At 43.3% G+C, this 21,803-nt stretch overlaps 1 protein-coding gene across 1 annotated transcript; it reads right to left on the bottom strand.

The window, feature by feature from the left end:
* Positions 1 to 840: 840 nt before the first annotated feature.
* LOC134576730 (phospholipase A2 inhibitor gamma subunit B-like) lies at positions 841 to 11,202 on the bottom strand. The gene is made up of 4 exons (XM_063435446.1): positions 11,151 to 11,202; positions 8,887 to 9,006; positions 5,225 to 5,374; positions 841 to 1,031 (listed from the first exon to the last, which is right to left on the bottom strand). The coding sequence occupies exons 1-4, from the start codon at positions 11,200 to 11,202 to the stop codon at positions 841 to 843; spliced, it is 513 nt and encodes a 170-aa protein (XP_063291516.1).
* Between the last annotated feature and the right edge of the window lie 10,601 nt (positions 11,203 to 21,803).

Here is a 21,803-nt window from a genome sequence, read left to right as displayed (position 1 = left end):
GACCGCTTGCACGCTAATAACTGCCAACCATGAGGGTGTCTATAACCTGTCCATGGAGACTAAGCATGGTAAACAATGTCTTTTCAGAGAAAAGGCAATGTTTACATTGCTGCCTTGTAGCACCTAGTAGTCATTCAGATGGCCACTAGAGGTGTTCCGATGTCCAGTGGTGTGCAGTGTGCAGCACCTACGTTCAACATCTCCACTCTCTTCATGGAGACGCTAAATGCTCCCCGGGGATATGTATTGATTCAATTAATCTCTATGAGGAGATGCTGACTGGCGCATGTATGTATTCCTGACACTATAGTAATCATTTAAACGTGTAAGGACATTGTACCAGTACAAGTTTGCACTGTGACTGTGGTAGGGGAGGGTCTTTTAATAGGCAGAGAAATTGACCCTTACAGGACAGGTGTCTGTAGGCAGGTGCCTACTCTGCCTAATTGGAAATCCAGCCCTGGTAGCAGTGGAATTTTATGATGATGGCCAAAGAATTATAGAATATTTGCAGTCTATGTGAGGATATAAACTTATCTTGGAAGAGAGGAGGGTAAGAGGGATAGTTCTTAGTGAAAGCTGCGTTTCTTTTTTTCTCTTGGGTAGATTAAGCAGAAGGAATGTTTTTGAAAGTGGAATGTAAGAATTGTTTATAAAATCAAATACATAGTAATCTAAAAATGCAAGTGTTACATATTTTTCCATTTTAGTAGCCCCTCTTTGTCCATTTTGTATTTAATTTCTTTACACAGTTTATTATCTTGCATTGATTACGTTGTTTTAAATTGTCATATATATGTTGATTTATATATCATATTGATACTGATTATTTCAGTCAAATCAGTCAAAGCTTGATTTAATTCCCCATGCAATCTGTGTAACATGTATACCTGTTGTAGTGTGTTTTGCAAGGAAGCAACGATCTTCGTTCCCAGTGCAGTCCCAGGTTATATCAGAGCTACAGTCCGAGTCTTCACTTACACAAAATGGGCAGGAAACTCCATTTTTTTGAGAACTCCCTGCTGGTGCCACTGAAAGGGAAAAAAACATATTTATTGTTCCTATTACATATTAGAAAATATATTATGTATTGCAGATGACACAAATCTTTGTAAAGTAATAAAACGTGAACAGGATATTACTTTGCTACAGAGGGATTTCAATAGATTGGGGGACTGGGCACTAAAATGGCAGATTAAATTTAACATAGAGAAATGCAAAGTTATGCACGTCGGGGTTAAGAATGCACAAGCAATTTACACCCTAAATGGTAGTGAACTAGGGATAACCACACACAAGAAGGATTTGGGAATTATTATAGACAACAAATTAGGCAGCAATATGCAATGTCAATCTGCCGCTGCTAAAGCCAGTAAGGTTTTGTCATGTATAAATAGGGGCATAAATTCTCGGGATTAAAATATAATTTTGCCTCTTTATAAATCGCTGGTAAGACCACACCTTGAATATGATGTGCAATTTTGGGCACCTGTTCTAAAGAAGGATATCACAGCACTAGAAAAAAGTGCAGAGACGAGCTACAAAATTGATAAAAGGAATGGAGTATTTTTAGTTACGAAGAAAGGTTAAAAAATGTAAATCTCTTTAGTTTGGAAAAACGGCGCCTGAGAGGGGATATGATAACATTATACAAATATATTCGGGGGCCGGTACAAACCATTATCTTAAAATTTACTCATAAACAGGGCTATACATAGGACACGAGGTCACGCATTTAGGCTGGAAGAAAGGAGATTTCATCTAAAGCAAAGACAAGTTTGTTTTACAGTAAGAGCAATAAGGATATGGAATTCAGCAATTGGATAAATACTTGCAAAAACATAACATACGGGGATATCATTTCTAATTAGTGGGCTAATAGCTGCTTGATCCAAGGAGACATCTGACTGCTATTTTGGGGTCAAGACAGAATTTTTTTTCTAGTTTGTTGCAAAAGCCCTTCAGACTGGGTTTTTTTTTTTTTTGCTTCTTTTGGATCAACAACAAAAGCATATGTGAGGAAGGCTGAACTTGATGGACACAAGTCTCTTTTCAGCTATGCGACTATGTAACTATGTAACATTAATGCAATAACCACCAAATTGTGCTGAATCAAAGAGTACATTTCAAAATAGTTATTTTTTTAAAAAATTCTCAAACTCTGCAAAAATCTGTTTTTATATTGTAACATACATTTTACAATTCTGTTTTCAATTCATGTCAAAACTGGTATTTAGTGAATAGTCCCTGTGGTGTTTGGACCATTCCTTTCACTCACACATTTATTTATTTTTAACAGTTGTGCCCATTATATAGTAAAGGAGGAGACTATATCTAAAAAACTAAAACAAGAGGACATAGGCAAAGGTTTAAAAATAATATCAGGAAGTATTACTTTACTGAGAGGGTAGTGGATGCATGGAATAGCCTTCCAGCTGAAGTGGTAGAGGTTAACACAGTGAGGGAGTTTAAGCATGCGTGGGATAGGCATAAGGCTATCCTAAATATAAGATAAGGGACTAATGAAAGTATTTACAAAATTGGGCAGACTAGATGGGCCGAATGGTTCTTATCTGCCATCACATTCTATGTTTTTTTTTATTATTATTATTAATATTATATTTATATAGCGCCTACAAATTCCACAACAATGCCTGTGTAGTTGATGCATGGTTAAAATTACAATAACAGTTAAAGTGTTTTAAAAAAACATATGGATGGATAGATAGCTAGATAGATATTTTACCTTCCTGGCAAATGTTTTATATGCATGATGCATAATACAGGTAACACCACTGCCCGATCAGTGGCGGATCCGGGGGGGGAGGGGAGGCGAGCAAGGGGGCAATTGCCCCCAGCCCCGGAGAAAATATGCCGCCAAACTATTTCAGCCAGAAGGAGGCTTCTCATTTATGTCTGCCGCAGAGTCCCGGTGTGTCAGATTCCACGTGGTGGAAGTGCCTTCACCTGGCGGAGCCACAGAGGTGAAAGCTGAGACCCCCTAGAGCACCTCAGGACCACCAGGGAATATGCTGAACCCTCTCCCTGGAAGCAGGTAGAAAACATGGACAGGGGGGGAAATACTTAAAAATATATTAAAAAAAATATTTAAAACAATTAAAAATATGCTCCCCAGATCCTGCAACACTCAGCCCCAATACTAGCCTACAAAGTCTCTCTCACACTACACACACTGCACCTCTCACAATCGCACACACTGCACCCCTCACAACCACACACACTGGACCCCTTACAGCTTGCACCCCTCACACACAAATACTGCACCCCTCACACACATACACTGCATCCCTCACACACATACACTGCACCCCTCGCACACATACACTGCACCCCTCACACACATACACTGCATCCCTCACACACATACACTGCATCCCTCAAAATCCCCCACACTGTACCCCTTACACCTTGCACCCCTCACACACAAACACTGCACCCCTCACACACATACACTGCATCCCTCACAAACATACACTGCACCCCTCACAATCCCACACACACTGGACCCCTTAAATCTTGCATCCCTCACACATGTACACTGCACCCCTCACACACATACACTGCACCCCTCCCACACATACACTGCATCCCTCACACATATACACTGCATCCCCCAAACATATACACTTTACTACACCTCCTAACCCCCCACTGTCATGGCAAGGGTGCATAATTTATTATTACACTACGAAATATTATCCTTTAATGTAATTTGTGTAGTAAATGGTACAAATTACAGAGATGCTATTGCTGAGGTCAACAGGGGTTACATCTTTTGAAGCTGGAACCCCCACAGAGGTCAGATGACAGAAGTGAAAATGATTTTACTATATGGACGGGAAGTAATTAAGGCTCTGCAAGGTGTGAGGTTCTACACTTGGAAAAAGTCTGAATGTCTCTTCATCCATTTGGCATGTACCTTGTAAAGGATAGTTCAATCCTTTTGATATGGTAACGGGATTAGTTTCATGAAGATTCTTGTGTTCCAATATCTTATTCAAGTGAAACATTAATACTTACCCACAGGTTAATAATTAAGCCTCATTTTTATTATATTTGGAATGGGACAAGCCCAATCTCTTAATTAAGCCTAAACATGAGTTGCACAACTTAAACCGTGTGGCAGGAGTTGTGATGTCTGTCCTATTGGATCGTGGGCGGGGCGTGCAACATGTCTATGGAATGGGAAAACAATAACAAATTCATAGAGGCAATTATTATTTCTGTGGCAAGTACAGTAGAGGAGATAAAACCAAAAGATTATATTTGGCTTGTTGTTTCTGGAACAAAGGAGGTGGTCACTTAGAATCAATATAGGTACGCCTTGGCTCCACCCCTGGGTAAGGTGTGATAATCCACAGGGGATATCTCCTGTGATCCTGAAGGGTGGTGGTGTACTTGCTTGGGGCCAAGATCTAATTTTGAGTGAGTCACCATCTTTCCTTGCCAGAGACCGCCTGGACAGAAGTTGTACTTTGAAAAACCTAAGTGAGTAATTAGGACTTCTGTATTTTATCATTTTTGTTTTTATCTGTTGTTGGTGTAAATAATTTGTTTATCATATATTTTTATATGCACTGTGGCCATTTTTTGCTCATAATAAACATTAATATATTAAGTTCTGCCTTTGTCTGGTTAAGAATCACGTTACCTGAAGAGACTAGTTAGTATTTTTGTAATTCCTTAAATATTGTACTAAGTAATATTTGGTGGGTTTTATTGTTGATTTACCTGGGGGACCAAGGTACCCCATTTATAAATTGTCTTGGTGGTGGCAGCGTTAATATAGTAATAGTTATATTATTATGTTTAAGTGTGGGTGGTGTTAAAAGGGAGATTTTGTCATTATTTACGGTCTAGTGCAGACAAATATTGTACTTTAACCCTTTCACCACCACAACTACGTCACGCACACTCTTGGAGTAGGGTGCGTTCGTCACACCCACTACTGACCATGTCCCCTTCTACAGGCCCTATAGACCCCAGGTAAGTTGTCAAACTGTTCTGAAATAGTTTGACTACTTACTCTGGGAGGGCACCGTGGCACATCTGGCACCATAACCACTATAATAGAGGGCTGTTCTTTATCCGCCCCTGTGCCCCATACCTATGTTCTTGTTCCACATTGTACTCTGTGATAATTACAGAATTCTAGAGTGGAACTATTTTTCAGAGAATAATACAGATCTAGACTTATACTTACATTCAGGGAATTTAGGTGTGCATCCGTCAGTAGGACAGCAGGTAGTGCTCACTCTAACCTTTTCATGAAGATACGAATATGATCCAGATATATCACATTCACTCTTTTTACCGCATCCTCTGGCAAACTTAATTTGAGTTGAAGAATCTGCTGTGAAACATAAACAAACACACATTTTATGTTATAACTCATTTCAAAATCACAACTTATTGGGTGGAAACAAGGAGGACACGTTTAAATATGCATAGGGATTTGGGAGAGAGCTCACGTAACTTTTTCTTTGTTTTTTTATGTATGTATTGGGGCTGATGTGAACGGTGGTCGTTGCTGCCGCCCAGGAGTGATGAGAGTTTGAGAGCAGGACTTATTTTTTTTTTGTTTTGTATTCACTTTTTGTATCACACAGCCATGTTATAATGCTGCCGCCCATCCAATGTATTCCCTATTAAGGGTTAATAAGTATATAGGGGTGTATATAAAACATAGCCCTTTCTTTCTCATTAGAGATATCTTTGCCAGAAGCTCAAGGAAGCAAGGTGAATAGTCAGTGTAGGACCCACCTGAGAGGTTTGTCTTGACTTGGCAGGCGGACATTCCCTTCAATGACCATTGGAGTAACTAAATAACCTCTATTTGTTTAAATATGCATAGGGATTCAGGAGAGAGCGCAGATCATTTTTTACTGTATGTATTGGGGCTGATATGTACTATGGTCGTTGCTGCCGCCCAGGAGTGATGAGCGTTTGAGCGCAGGACTTGTTTTTTTGTATGTGCATGAGAAAAATGTTTGTTTCCGTAGATAATTTTAGATTTTCACCCAAATTTAGTTCAACTATCGATTTAGTTAGATCTGAAAATTTAAGAATTTTTGTTAACAACAAATTTCATTTTCATGTTAATCACTGTGGGGACTCAATGAAGGTGTGAATCACAATGACACTTTAAGGGGGGAAAGAAAACATAAGGTTGAAAACGCGCCGTGCCAGGTGTGAAACACGTTTAGGGCATTTCGATCCTTCGTTGGGTCACTTCTATGTCGTTCTTCTCCCTTCTCACAGGTTCCATCCTTTTATAATTTGCAATTTTTTGCTTGTATTTTCAGGTTTTAGATGTACCTTTTCTAAGAAGATTGTTGAGCAGTGGAATGTACTAATAAGGTTTGAGTGTGCGGACTTTATTGATAATTTGGGGATTCGTTTTTCCACCAAGAATAGCAACTGCCTATCAATGAATGACCAAATAAACCAACCGAAATGTATTGATCATTGATTTGGTCATTCGCTAATTTATCAACCAATATTTGTTGGACTATGTAAATGAACACTGAAATTATTGTTAATTTTTCAGAAATCAGACAAAAATGCAAAAGTCTATTGTACAAACGTCTATCCTCACACCTAAACAAGTTCCTAGGAAACAAAATTTGTGCTAGCGATGACAAGTGCAGACTTTGTCATTAAGTGTACCTCACTAAACACAAGCATAATGAAAGGGAACAATTTTAAATAAGAATGTAAAATCAGTTTACACAAATGTTATCTCTTTGACTAACCTCAATCCCTCAATAATTAGCTACTGGGTCTATTACTATGACTTTAACAAAATAAGGAACATGGTGTTGAGAAAGTTGATCATTCGATAGGGAGAGGTAAATGTATTAATGCGAACATGATTTCTGTAAATTAAAGAGATATTACTGGAAATTTGTTTTAATTGTTTCAGAATGTAAATGTTCTTTTGAAGTTTGAAGATAGTGTCCTGTCTTTAAATATCTCAGTATCATAGTGAAAGGTATCAATATGACACTCTGTGGTTGATACATCACTGAGTTGTCTTGTAGTATGTTGAAGTAGCTTCGAGTCTAGTTCTTATTGCAACTTCTTTTTGACTTAAAGGACCACTATAGGCACCCAGACCACTTCAGCTTAATGAGGTGGTCTGGGTGCCAGGTCCCTCTAGGATTAACCCTTTTTTTTATAAACATAGCAGTTTCAGAGAAACTGCTATGTTTATACTGAGGATTAATCCAGCCTCCAAAACCTCTAGTGGCTGTCTCATTGACAGCCGCTAGAGGCGCTTGCGTGCTTCTCACTGTGAAAATCACAGTGAGAGCACGCAAGCGTCCATAGGAAAGCATTGTAAATGCTTTCCTATGCGACTGGCTAAATGCGAGTGCGGCTCCTGCCGCGCATGCGCATTCAGACGATGACGTCACAAGGAAGAAGGAGAGGAGGAGGAAAGCTCCCCGCCTGGCGCTGGAGAAAGAGGTAAGTTTAACCCCTTCCTCCCCCCAGAGCCCGGCGGGAGTGGGCAGGGCACTATAGTGCCAGGAAAACGAGTATGTTTTCCTGGCACTATAGTGGTCCTTTAACTTTGATCAAGGTCTCCCGCTAGCACTGTAAGTAGGTTTCCATCTGTGTTTTTAGGAACATCTAGTCATAATCTACTAGGTTACAATTTTCCTTTCTGACAGTTCATTATGCTCAAGCATATATGAGTCAATGAATTGGTGTTTAACACCTTATTTTCTCAGGCAAGTGTGTGCTTGCTAACTTGTTTATTTACTCCAAATATCTACAACATTTTAAATTATTTTTGGTGATAGCGTCAAATTATTGAAGCTTCTCATTTTGTGTTTTAAGATATGTGAATGAATATTATGAGCAATTTATACATTACCATTTAAAATGTGTTTTGTTTTACTAAATTTCTCTTTATCCTTTTTTACATTTTGTATGAATTTCTGTAGCCCATCATATGTAGTGCACCTGTTCTTTATTCCTACCGAGAGCTGGGGTCATCTTTGGTCCACACATCAGAGTGTGTGTTTAATGTGTTTCGTATGTGTGGTTTTTTTTCTGTGTTTTGGATATGGAGGACATTTCTTTGTCATTTATGTGTTGTGAAAACATTACACTTAGTACCTGATGAATAACACAACGTCTTGTAAATGACACTTTGTAAGTTATTTGATGGCTCCTGGGCTTAGATATCCCAATGTATTGTGCCGCAGGTGGACAGTTAGGAGAAAAATGTTTACATATTTTTGAATTCCTCATTATTTCTGGTAAATTTGTACAGATGCTCATCTACAGCTCCTGCTCAAATTCACCTGTTTTATTTAATATACCTTTCAATTTCAGATAATTGTACAATGAATATATTGTAAGGCAAGCCTTTCACTGATAATAAGCTTCAATCTAGATTGGAATCATGAACACTCTTTATCTTTCTCAATGAAGCAGCATTTTTCACTCTTTCTTCTGTCCCAATAATCTGGTTAAGCTTTAACCGTAAACAGTGTTACATACATTGAAGGAAAGCAAACTTGAGATTTTCCACAAATGGTCCACAAACACAGAGCTTTCACAGTTAATCACTAAAGGGGGAGTCTGTATTTCAAAACAAATTCAAAGGGAATTTCTAATTTTCGATCAACATAGCTGAAGTAGACATTTAGCTGACTGGGAGAATGTATTACATTCTATTTTTTTTGGACTTTCATTTTAAATTCCCTTTGAATTCCTGACAATTCTCACATTAATTAGCAAATAGCCATGTCATTGTAAAAAGCTCTTATGAATGATTGGTGAGGATTAATTCTTAATGCTTTAATGAGGACACTAATAATAAATTCACTTAAAATGGTAAGTTTTGCTTACCAGTTGTTATCTCTTGATAGACTGAAATGCAAACTTGATCTTCGGTGACACATGACGTTTTCTCTCCAACGCATTCGTTCTGATCGGGTGCAAAACATTTAGCACATGTTTTTGAGTGCACTGAAAAAGCAGAACAGAGAGAATATAACTGAGGAGAAGAAGATTCAAAGTAACAAAATAACATTTTAGAAATGTTTTACAAGGCAAGTGTGTGGAAGAACTAACCAGTCAAAAGTCACATTTTAAGAAACCCTCCACGCAAGGCTGGCCCAAGACATTGTGTTGCCTGGCTCCAAGAATAAAATGCTGCCCCCCTCACCACAACCACGCCCACCCCCATTATGTTATATTGTGATAATAACAGGGACACTATAGTCACCAGAACAACTACAGCTACAATGTAATTGTGCTGGTGTGTATAGTATGTTTCTGCAGGCATTTTAATGAAACCACTGCTTTTCAGAGAAAAGTCACTCAGACAGCCACTAAAGGTGCTTCCTTGGGCAGGTGCTGTACAATTTGCAGCACTGACATTCAGTGTCTCTATGCTCTGCATGGAGACCCTGAAGGTTCCTCATAGAGATGCACTGATTCAATGCATCTCTATGAGGAGATGCTGAGTTGTGCAGCATTTTGCTACGCAGGCAGATTAGCATTGGATTGGCTGAGATCCTCAAGCTTGATATTTTTAGTCATGGAGGTAGGGCCAACCTTTGGGAGAGCTGGAGTGGATCAGCTTTCACTGGGTCCAGTGGGGCTGCTGTCATCTTCATGCTCTTCTTGCTCTCCTCCCTTGTGTGCCGTTTAGTGATGCCGGGGCTGCAGTGACATCATTTCACTGCAGGTCATGCGAGGGAGCAGAGCAATAAGATTACATCTCCCTCGCTGCCTCCATTTCTTACTGATGGTCGCTTGCCCGCCCACCTCCATTCTCCCCACCTCCATTTTCAATTTTCATCCACCTCCATTCTCCTCACACACAAACTGCTTAATACACACACTCACTGCTTAATACATAGACACACAGACTGACTAATACAGACAGTCACAATTACACTGCTTAATAAAGACAGACGCACACACTGATTTATACATACAGAAACACACTTCTTAATACATACACACACTGCCTAATACATAGACACATCCACACTGCTTTATACAGACAGACACACACACTGTTTAACACATAGACAAACACACATTGCTTAATACATTGACACGCATACTGCTTAATACATACATAAACAAACCCGCGTGTGTTTCGGTCAGTGAGTGCGTTTATGTCTGTCAGTGAGTGCATGCATCTGTCAGTGAGAGTGTGTGTCTGTTAGTGTGTGTCCAAGTAATAGTGTGTGTGTATGTCATTGTTTGTCAGTGTATATGAGAGTATACGTCTGTCAGTGAGTGTATGCATCTGTCAGTGAGTGTGTGCGTCTGTCAGTGAGCGTGCGTCTGTCAGTCAAAGTGCGGCCTTGACAGGAAGGGGTGGGGAAAATGTAAATTAGAGGGGGAGGGAGGGTGGTGTGAGCACCGTCCTGCCTAGGGCAGCACAAATCCTAAATACACCACTGACTACAGACCACATATAAATTACACCTTTGCCTGGGAGGGCATGAGTGGTGGGGGAGCAGGGAATAATATAGGAGGCCCCTTGATTTTAAGCACCATAACCACTACAGACAGCAATTAATAGTATGATTTGACAACTTACATGGGTCCCAACAGGCGCCCCATTCTCTTCATCCAGCAGGAGAATACGGTTAGCTCTATAAAGCAAATCAGGGCCAGGAACGAATGTGGGCATTTGCAGAGTGCTCTTAGACAATAAGTGAGGTTCAGAGTTGGCTGTGCTTTATTCTATAAAGATATCTGGCTTCTTCTACAAGACTGGATGTGGCACAGGCACGAGGTGGTACCCAGGTAATTGGTTTGACCGTACTTAACCCCTTAAGGACACATGACATGTGTGACATGTCATGATTCCCTTTTATTCCAGAAGTTTGGTCCTTAAGTGGTTAAATGGTTTTACTACTTACTGTTGGATGCTGCCAGAGCAATTATTTATATCAATTATTTATAATCAAGTATTGTTTTGATTAACAATCTATTACTGAAAACCTCTACTGGCCAGTTTCTCAACTCTAAATTAAAGCGACGTTACAACTGAAATAAACATTTTTGTATAGATTTATCTGAAGAATTTACGCAGGCATTGTCTAGTTATCTACCCTTATTTCTAGATGACTTAGAAGGTAACTCACCTGGAGCTAGAAGAGCTGAAAAAAGGCAGATGGTGATGAGGAGGCCGTGCATGGTATAAGGTGGAAAGCAAAAATAGACAATGTTAGACTCAGAGGGAAAGTCTAGACTTATATTTTCTCCATAATCTTATCTACTAGAATGATTAACAGCAATATCTGAGGATGTGGATGTTCTAAAATCTCTGATTGCTTAGATGCTATAAAACAATTATTGTAGAGCAAAGGTGAACAATTTGGACAAGAGACAAGGAACCCTTAAAACATCTAAATCACTTTAGCTTGCTGAGGTGCTTTATGTGTGTAGAGTGTGTACTCTTTATTTTTTTAATTTATTTTTAATTTTACAAACGGTTCAGATTTGAATATAAATTGGCACCTAGTTACACCTCCCTGGCTGTCAATCAGACACCAGGCCCTGTTACTTCCTGGTTTGGTTAGCTAAGTGGAGATAAACTCAAGAGGCAGCAATTGCCCAGAGCACCTGTCTTGCATTAGGAAGTCTGTGATTGGACAGCCACAAAAAGTCTGGGTGGTGTTAGAAGGGGAGGACTAACAAAAGTAAAAAAAAAAAAAAAAAAAAAGATCGGAATCATTTAAAGTCTGTTTTAGATATACCCCAATGAAGAAATACATAATTAAGTGCATGCATGTTATATATCACAGTTTTGTGTTATAAAGAAGAGATGTGTTCTGACTTACAACCACTTTGAAATTGAAGAGGTTATCAAATGTTCCTTTGGGCTCAAGACACGTGTTTCTGGAACCCAACAATGCACCCAAAGGTTTTCAACCTCTTCCTCCTTAACATCAAAGTAATAACGACAAGAGTGAAGAGAGATAACACTTGATATGGCATTGCAGCTGTTCCTGAATAACAGTGTATGTTTTACTCTGTCTGTTTTCCACCACAATATAAAGTTTTGTTTCCAACATGACATAGACTCTTTGGAGCACATCCACGAACTAATGAGTGTTCACCTGCAAGAGATACAGAAAGGAATAAGAACCATGTTTTAATACCATATTGTTATTGGGTATTAAGAAAATAAAAGACAGAAGCAAAATAAAACAAGGGAAAAGGCAAGGATGCAATTAAACTGGCAAAATATGTTATATAAAACAGTTAAGATAGACCCCAAAGTCACCAGAAAAACTACAGCTTAATGTATTTGTTCTGGTGAGTATAGCATGTTCCTACAGGCATTTTAATTTAAACACTGCCTTTTCAGAGACATTCTCATCCTTCTGTGCCACCCATGTTTTTTATTTATTTGTTTTCTTTTCCTAGTACCCCACTCCACTTTCTATCCTCTCTTCTCCCTCACACCTTCCCCATTATTTCTACCACTCTATTCTTAAATATATATACTAGGAGTGTGGAATGTAGTAATTTTAAACATACAAGATAGTACTACTACTAAGACTTATTCTACAGTATTAGTTCCTGTATCTCTTCTTGTCATTGCATATTATTTATATGGACAACCCAGGGGTTACACCAAACCTTTCGTTTTAGAGGAATACTTGAATGCTTGGCTCTGCAAAAGATCAACAAGACAATAAGAGCCTTCATCAAGAACTTGACCGGCAAGTAGAAAATAAATCTAGTAGTCAATTTGGGGACAATAACACACGTGAACATCAAATGTGGCATATACCAAGGTGATGCTATATCTCCAATGCTGTTCTTTCTGCATAGGCCTCATCCCCGTTAGCCAGATCCTCATGAAGAGTAGATAAGGATACAGGCTAAAGATTGGAAATAAAATGAGAGGATTGGATATAAAGTACCCCTGTCTCTGACCAGCAAACTGTTGAATCTGAGACTGGGGTAACGGGCCAGGATGGTGGTACCAGTTCCACCTAAGTTGGGCTTGAACCCAGATATGGATATACAATTTACAAAAGATTGAACCGATTAGACAGCTCCCCCCACTCTCACTTGCACAGCACAACAAGATCCATTAAATGTATGCCCTGCCAGTCTTTAGGTAATTACCTGGCCAAGAAGGCCAAGAAGAGCTGGCCACCATGGATATCAAGACCAGGAAACTATGAATTGAAAGTTTTCACTCACACAGCACATAGACTGTACACCAGCTTTAAGGAAGGAGGTCATGGCCTGATGAGTGTCAAGGCCACAATCCTAAGTGAAACACCAAGCATCCACAAGTATTTTATGAAGATGGCTCCCAAAGAAGAACTGCTAGGCGCAGCAACAGAAAAGCAGGCAGTTCCATAAAGGCAAGATAAACTTCTTCATGGGGTGTACCAATGGTAGATTGTGGGTTTGGCTCGCATTTCAAATTTGTACCAGCGGTTGTAAAGTGCCGGACTAAAAGACAGCACTTTACAGGAACAGGCACTCAGCATAGTAGCACAGGAACAGGCCTCAGCACCAGATCAATCAAGCACAGCACCTACCAGACAAGACGAGATCCAAGCTACAGACTGTGCAATCAGGCCTCTGAGACAATCCAGCACATAGTAGCTGGGTGCAAGATGTTAGTATACACTGAGTGGCACAATCAAGTTGTGTACCAAAGTCTCTGCAAAGAATATGGGCTTGGAGTTACCAGAAGATGAGAGTTACCAGAAAGGGTTGTTGAGAATGACAGGGCTAAGGTCCTGTATGACTTTCATATCCAGACAGACATGCGAGTACTGGTCAACCAACTTGACATTTTGGTAGTAGACAAGGAACAGAATAATGCAGTGGTGGTGGAATACACAGTGACACGAACATCAAGAAGAAGGAACATGAGAAGTTAGACATATACCAAGGAGTGAAAGAGGAGCTTAAAAAGATGTGGAAAGTGAAAGCAGTAGTAGCCCCAGTTATGATAGGAGCACTTGGGACTGGGATTCCCATTGCACCACCAACTCAGTTCACCATCCATGCCCACCTTTTCCTGGTTTTATAACGGATATTGATGTTATGCTAATCAGTAGCTCTTTGCCATACCCGCTCCTTCACGGCTCTGACATTCAGTGCACTCCCCTCCTGTGGGTCACCAGTAGACTGGTGCACCTGCCCAGGATCAGAGCCGGTGCAAGGATTTTTGCCGCCCTAGACAAAATAAAAATTTGCCGCCCCCCATGTGACATCACAATGCCCCACCCATATGATCTGCCATATGAACTAACGCCAGTGCTGCACACAGTGTGTGTTTACATTAAAAAGCCTGCAGGGACCAGCTATAGACACCAGAACCACTTCATTAAGCTATAGTGTCCCTTTAATGTGAGGTAAATTATAGATTAGTGTCACTAATAATATACTAGATTGCCTACTTACAACCAGATGAGGATGATGATGGGCTGCAGTTTGGCTCCACTGGTCTGGTGTAGAACAGGATCTCTGGAGGCTGTTTGCAACTGTGGTCACAAAATTCAATGTCCTGGGAGAATTGGAAACAGCTCAATTTTTTGGGGGCCCCTTACACAGCTCAAGGTCTGGGCCCCAGGGCCTGACGGTGAGTATGCCCATAAGGCCCACTCATAAGTTCCACCCACCCATGAGTTTTCTCACAGGGAGTGGAGTGTGTAGGGGATGTGTTATGTGTTATTGTAGAGGATCTAATATGTGTGCTTATGGTATGTAGTGTATAGGGATACCAGTTTGTGCAGGTGATGCAGTGTGTTTGTGTGTACTGGAAGCAGTGTGTATTTGTGTATAAGGGATGTATTATGTGTTTCTGGTTGTGTGTAAGGGATGCATTGTGTGAATCTGTGTTTGTATGCATAAGGGATGCAAGGTGTGTGTCTGTATGTGTGTGCATTGAGTGTAAGAGATGCATTGTGTTTCTATGTGTATGTAAGAAAAGAAGTGTGTGTGTGTTTGCATGTGTGTGTACGGGTTTGCATTGTCTGTTTCTGTGTATGTGTGCAAAGGATGTATTGTCTTTGTGTGTGTAAGGGTTGCATGGTGTGTGTGTGTGTAATGGATGCATTGTGTTTTTATCTGTGTGTTTCTGTGTATGTATAGGGATGCATTGTGTGTTTCTGTGTATGTATAGGGATGTATTGTGTGTGTGTGTGCGCGTAGTGTGAAAGAGCTCCCTGTCTTGCCCCCTGTCCTATAGAGCTGTCCCTTCTGTCCCGTAGAGCTCTCCCCTGCACCTTAGTGGTCTCTCCTCTCCCCCACCCTCCCCTAGCGGTCTCTTCTCACACTCACCCACCCTCCAGGGCCGGCGCGTCCATAAGGCGGTACAGGCGGCCGCCTTAGGGCGCAACACGAGGGGGGGGCGCAAAAATCCGAATCCTGGGCCCTTTGCCTGTGACTCGCATATTAAAAATATTTCCTGCTCCTGATTTGCTGCCCGGTTCCCAGTGCTGCTCTGATATGTCAGAGGAGTCTGATGGGCGGGGCTTCCTCCTCCCTGCATTCCAACTCCCCGGCGGTCTCAGCTGAACTGAGCTCAGGCCCAGTGTGCAGCTTCCCCTGCCTTGACAGTCACTGCTGCACCTCGACAGGACACACACAGAGTTATTGATGGGCCCGGCAGCATCACCAGTGAGCAGGTAAGGAGAGCGGCATGTCAGATGTTTAAAATAACCCCCTCATTACCCCATCCCTCTAGCTGTGTGTCACTTTGTTCTTAGCCCTGTTTCAGTCTGTCCCAATAATCCCATCACCCCGAGCCCTGTGTCACTGTACCCCTAATCTACTCCCCCTAGCCCTGTCTCACTGTACCCCTAATCCCATTAGCACTGTGTCACAGCCCCACTAATCCCCTGCCCTGTGTCACTCTGCCCCCCCCCCCTAGCCCTGTGTCACTATGCCCCCCCCCCTAGCCCTGTGTCACTATGCCCCCCTGGGCACGGCCCCACTAATCCCCTGCCCCCTAGGCCTGTGTCACTGCCCCCCTAGCCCTGATTTACTATGGCCCCCTAGGCACTGCCCCACTAATCCCCTGCCCCCTAGGCCTGTGTCACTGTCCCCCTAGGCCTGTGTCACTGTCCCCCTAGGCCTGTGTCACTGTCCCCCTAGGCCTGTGTCACTGTCCCCCTAGGCCTGTGTCACTGTCCCCCTAGGCGTGTATCACTCTGTTCCCCCTAGCCCTGTGTCACTATGTCCCCCTGCCCCCTAGGCACTGCCCCACTAATCCCCTGCCCCCTAGGCCTGTGTCACTGTCCCCCTAGGCCTGTGTCACTTCCCACTAATCCCCTGCCCCCTAGGCCCGTGTCACTGTCCCTCCCCCTAGGCCTGTGTCACTGTCCCTCCCCCTAGCCCTGTATCACTCTGTCCCCCTAGCCCTGTGTCACTATGTCCCCTTACCCCCTAGGCCTGTGTCACTATGTCCCCTTACCCCCTAGGCCTGTGTCTCTTGCCCACTAATCCCCTGCCCCCTAGGCCTGTGTCACTGGCCCACTAATCCCCTGCCACCTAGGCCTGTCACTCTGTCCCCCTAGCCCTGTATCACTCTGCCCCCCTAGGCCTGTGTCACTATGTCCCCCTGCCCCCTAGGCATGTGTCACAGCCTCACTAATCCCCTGCCCTGTGTCACTCTGCCTCCCCCCAGTCCTGTGTCACTATGCCCCCTGCCCCCTAGGCCTGTGTCACTGCCCTTTGTCACTGTCCCCCTAGGCCTGTGTCACTGCCCTGTACCACTATGTCCCCCTGCCCCCTAGGCCTGTGTAACTATGTCCCCCTCCCCCCTAGCCCTGTGTCACTGTGTCCTCTTGCCCCCTAGGTCTGTGTAACTGCCCCACTAAACATCTGCACTCTAGCCCTTTGTCACCATATCCCCCAGCCCCCTAGACCTGTATCACTGGCCCACTAATCCCCTAACCCTGTGTCACTCTGTCCCCCTGCCCCCTAGCCCTGTGTCACTATGTCCCCCTAATCCCTGCCTCCAATTACTATGTCACTCTGTCCCCTAATCCCTGCCCCCTATTACTATGTCACTCTGCCCCCATAATCCCATGCCCCCCGTAGCCCTGTGTCACTCTGTAACCCTAGCCCTGTGTCATTGTAGCTCTAATTCCCTGCCCCCCTAGCCCTGTGTCACTGTCTCCCTGCCCCCTAGCCATGGGTCACTGTTCCCCTAATCCCCTAGCTCTGTGTCACTGTCCCCCTAATCCCCTGCCCATAGCCCTGTGTCACTCTGTTCCCCTAATCACTGCCCCCTATTACTATGTCACTTTGCCTCCCTAATCCCCTGCGCCGTAGCTCTGTGTCAGTGTCCCCCTGCTTCCTAGCCATGGGTCACTGTCCCCCTAGCCCTCTGTCACTCTTTCCCCTAATCTCCTGCCATATAAACCCTGTGTCACTCTGTCCTCCTAATACACTGCTTCCCTAGACATGTATCACTTTGTCCCCCTAGCCCTGTGTCCCCCTGATCCCCTGCCCTCATAGCCCTGTGCTAATCTGTCCCCCTAATACCCTGCCCCCTAGTCCTGTGTCACTCTGTCTCCCTAATCCCTTGTTTGCCTAGCCCTGTCACTCTGTCCCCCTAATCCCCAACCCTGCTATCACTTGTCACTCTACACCCCTAGCCCTGTATCACTTTGCCACATAATTCCCTGTTACTATCTGTCCCCCAACCCTTTGTTACTCTATCTCCCTTGTGTCATTGTAATGCCCCGTCTCTCTAGCATTTTGTTCCCTTTGTTTACATTTTTTTTTCAATATATTACAAGATCAACAATTTAATAAATAAAAATGTAATTCCTTGTGAGCCGTAGGTGGACTGTGCCTGGTGCAGACTATTATAATTACTGTCTCATGGTTTTGGTGCTCAGTTATAGAGTCAATGCACTCACACTGGGATTCCTAGCCTGAACTTTGACTCATAACAAGCACCAGACTAGAAGGAGGGGTCTGCAGTGCACCAGTCATAAGTACAGGACATGTGTTTTACCACCTGGCCACCAGGGAATTTAGCTCCCTCCATACAAAAAAAATGTAAACAGGAGTAGAGGTAAAACATCTTTTTTATTATTATATGCATTGAGCACCCACTACACACAGCCAACACATGCACATGAAACATATCACAAACCAAACACAGGACATCACATTATTATGAGGTTTATTATAGCGGAGCTCTGTGATAGTGCTATACAAAATGCACATACATTTTATAGGTGTGGAGCTCTGTAATAATCTACTATGCACATTAACGATTTGTGATACACTCAAAAAATAATTTATTTTTTTTTTGCTGTGGATCTCTGGAATTAACTCATCCACAACACATAATACTGTGAATTTTAATGCCCAGGGTCAAGGTAAATGAGGAAAACCCAGTCCAAAGCAATAATATTTGCGTTTGTAAGTGGCACCTCTGTATACATCATGGGTCGTCAACCTGGTCCCTACCGCCCACTAGTGGGCGTTTCAGGATTCCAGGTGGGCGGTAGGGATTTTCAATTTTTTTTTAATAAATTGGGCAGGCGGGTGGGTGCGAGCCGGCGGTACCGCTGTGACTGGGTACCGCCATCACCACTTGCGGCCCCGGCGGCAAACCGCCGGGGCCGCATATGGAGGGGTCCATCGGGTGGCCCATGCTGTCAGGGCCACCCGATGGATGTGGATTGTGAGGGGGCCCGGTCAGCGCTGGGCGCTTTAACAGCGCGACCGGGCCCCCTGTGATGACATCAAATCTGCTGGGAGGAAGTGATTCCCCGGTCACTCCTCCCAGCATACAGAGAGCCGCGCGGGAGGAAGGAGGAGGAGGGAGTCAGAGTGGGAACTCTGACTCCCATGCACCTGAGCCACCACTGGACCCCAGGGAAAGTCACCCTCCTGCACCTTAAAGGTAGGAAACAGGAGGGTGACTTAAATATAATGTGTGTTTGTTTGTGTATGTGTCTTTGTATGTATGTCTTGTGTGTGTCTGTATGTATGTCTTGTGTGTGTCTTATGTATGTGTCTTGTGTGTGTATGTATACATGTGTCTTGTCTTTGTATGTATGTCTTGTGTGTGTCTGTATGTGTGTCTTATGTGTGTGTGTATGTCTGTATATATGTGTGTCTTGTCTTTGTATGTATGTCTTGTGTGTGTGTCTGTATGTGTGTCTTATGTATGTGTCTTGTGTGTGTATGTCTGTATACATGTGTGTCTTGTCTTTGTATGTATGTCTTGTTTGTGTCTGTATGTGTATGTCTGTATATATGTGTGTGTGTCTTTGTATGCATGTCTTGTGTGTGTCTTTGTATGTATGTCTTGTGTGTGTGTCTTTGTATGTATGTCTTGTGTGTGTGTGTCTTTGTATGTATGTCGTGTGTGTGTGTGTGTGTGTATCTTTGTATGTATGTCTTTGTATGTGTCGTGTGTGTGACGGTCTGTCTGTATATATGTGTGTATGTATGTGTCGTGTGTGTGTCTGTCTGTATATATGTGTGTATGTGTGTGTGTCTGTTTCTTGTGTCTGTCTGTATGTGTATGTGTCTTTGTATGTATGTCTTTGTGTGTGTGTGTGCCTGTATGTCTGTATGTGTGTCTGTATGTCTGTATGTGTGTATGTATGTGTGCCAGTCTGTTATAGTGGGATACCTAGCTCAACCTTTCTACTGGGCATTGCTATAAGGAAGGTTAAAAAAAGGGGAAAAAAAGGTGGGGAGGGGAATTCAGGAGGGAGAAGAGGGGAGCTGACGCACAGATGAGAAATCATATTATGCGCAAACAGAGAAGTCGTCTGAATATCACCGAAAGAGGAGACCTTCGTTTGTTCCTTACAACCTCAAGGATCTCATTAATCACTAGTAAAGGTAATTTAAATTTACTTTATTGTTTTCTCATTAAACTTTTTATAAAGTTAAAAAGATTATAAACATGCATTAATTGCAAATAAAAAGATAAATGTACGTACATTTATTTTTTTTTTAAAACACCCTTCTTTCGAAAAAAATATTCCGCACTTGCGCGAAAACTGGTGGGCGGTAAGGAAATTTTTTCAACCAAAAAGATGCATTATAGTGGGCGGTAGTTAGAAAAAGGTTGACTACCACTGGTATACATCAAGGGAGTGATGGGGCGGCAAAATGCATCTCCGCCTGTGTACCTAAAAATTCTTGCACCGGCCCTGCCACCCTCCCTGTGCTCTTCTCATCCCCCTCCACCCTCCCTGTGTTCTTCTCACTCCTCCCTCTGTGTGTTCTCCTCACCCCCTCCTCCCTGTGTTCTTCTTACTTCCCCCTTGTTCTTCTTACTCCCCAACCTGTTCTTCTTACCCCCTTCTTTTTACCCCCCTTCTTCTTCTTACTCCTCCTTCTTCTTTTTAACCCTTGTACTTCTTCTTACTCCCCCCTTCTTCTTCTTACCCCCTCTTCTTCTTCTTACCCCCACTTCTTTTTCTTACCCCTTCTTCTTCTTACACCCCCTTCTTCTTCTTACCCCCTTCTTCTTCTTACTCCCCCTTCTTCTTCTTACTCCCCTTCTTCTTCTTACTCCCCCTCTTCTTCTTACTCCCCCTTCTTCCTCTTACTTACCCCTCTTCTTCTTACTCCCCCTTTTTCTTCTTACTCCCCCTTTTTCTTCTTACCCCCTCTTCTTCTTACCCCCTTCTTCTTCTTACTCCCCACTCTTCTTCTTCTTACTCCCCACTGTTTTTCTTACTACCCCCTTCATCTTCTTACCCCCCTCTTTTTCTTATATACCCTCCTTCTTACTCCCCCCTATTCTTACTCCCCCCTTCTTCTTCTTACTCCCTCCTCTTCTTCTTCTTACTCCCCCATCTTTTTCTTACTCACCCCTTCTTCTTCTTACCACCCTCTTTTTCTTATCTCTCCTCCTTCTTACTCCCCCATCCCCTTTTTCTTACTCCCCCCTCTTCTTGTTCCCCCCTCCCCTCTTCTTACTCCCCCTTCTTCTTACTCCCCCACTCTTCTTATTCCCCCCTCCCCTCTTCTTATTCCCCTACCTCCCCTCTTCTTTTTCCCCTCCCCTCTTCTTACTCCCCCCTCTTCTTATCCCCCCTCCCCTCTTCTTATTCCCCTCCCCTCTTCTTATTCCCCCCTCTTCTTATTCCCCCCTCTTCTTACCCCCATCCCCTCTTCTTATTCCCCTCCCTCCCCTCTTCTTATTCCCCTCCTCTATTCTTACTTCCCCCTCCCCTCTTTTTATTCCCCTCCCTCCCCTCTTCTTATTCCCCTCCCTGCCCTCTTCTTATTCCCCACCTCCCTTCTTCTTATTCCCCTCCCCTCTTCTTACTCCCCCCTCCCTTCTTCCTACTCCCCCCTTCCTTCTTCCTACCCCCCCTTCTTCTATCCCCCTCCCCCTTCTTCTTACCCCGTCCCTTCCCCTGTAGCGTGGCCGAGCTCCTCTCCGGTCCGTGGTGCCCGGCCGGAGTGATAGGAAGGTGCACACTGAGTGTGCACTTCCTTTCAGTCCGGCCGGTTACAGGAAACAGAAACTCAGCGCGGAACAGGAGTTCCTGTTTCCTGTAACTGGCCGGACTGAAAGGAAGTGCACACTCAGTGTGCACCTTCCTATCACTCCGGTCGGGCACCGTGGACCGGAGAGCAGCTCGGCCACGCTACAGGGGAGGGGAAGGGAGAAACAGCAGCAGCCGCCTGGGGCTCTTTACAGAGCGCTCAGGCGGCTCCAGCATTTAAAGGGCTGGATATTTGGCAACCATGGAAACAGTTTCTGAAAGGCACAATTCCACCATGAGGGACATCTTAGAATACAGCCTAAAGTTAAC

This window comes from Pelobates fuscus, chromosome 11 (genome assembly GCF_036172605.1).
Source record: "Pelobates fuscus isolate aPelFus1 chromosome 11, aPelFus1.pri, whole genome shotgun sequence".
Taxonomy (NCBI): domain Eukaryota; kingdom Metazoa; phylum Chordata; class Amphibia; order Anura; family Pelobatidae; genus Pelobates; species Pelobates fuscus.
This window is presented reverse-complemented; position numbering and strand designations above follow the sequence as displayed.

Bases quoted from the DNA above. Each gene is read 5' to 3' on its own strand.
- LOC134576730 (XM_063435446.1), bottom strand. From the start codon at position 11,202: ATGCACGGCCTCCTCATCACCATCTGCCTTTTTTCAGCTCTTCTAGCT. The intron at 5,375-8,886 runs GTAAGCAAAACT...TATGTTTCACAG, and splicing joins CTATCAAGAGATAACAACTG to CAGATTCTTCAACTCAAATT. The intron at 1,032-5,224 runs GTAAGTATAAGT...TTTCCCTTTCAG, and splicing joins CACACCTAAATTCCCTGAAT to TGGCACCAGCAGGGAGTTCT.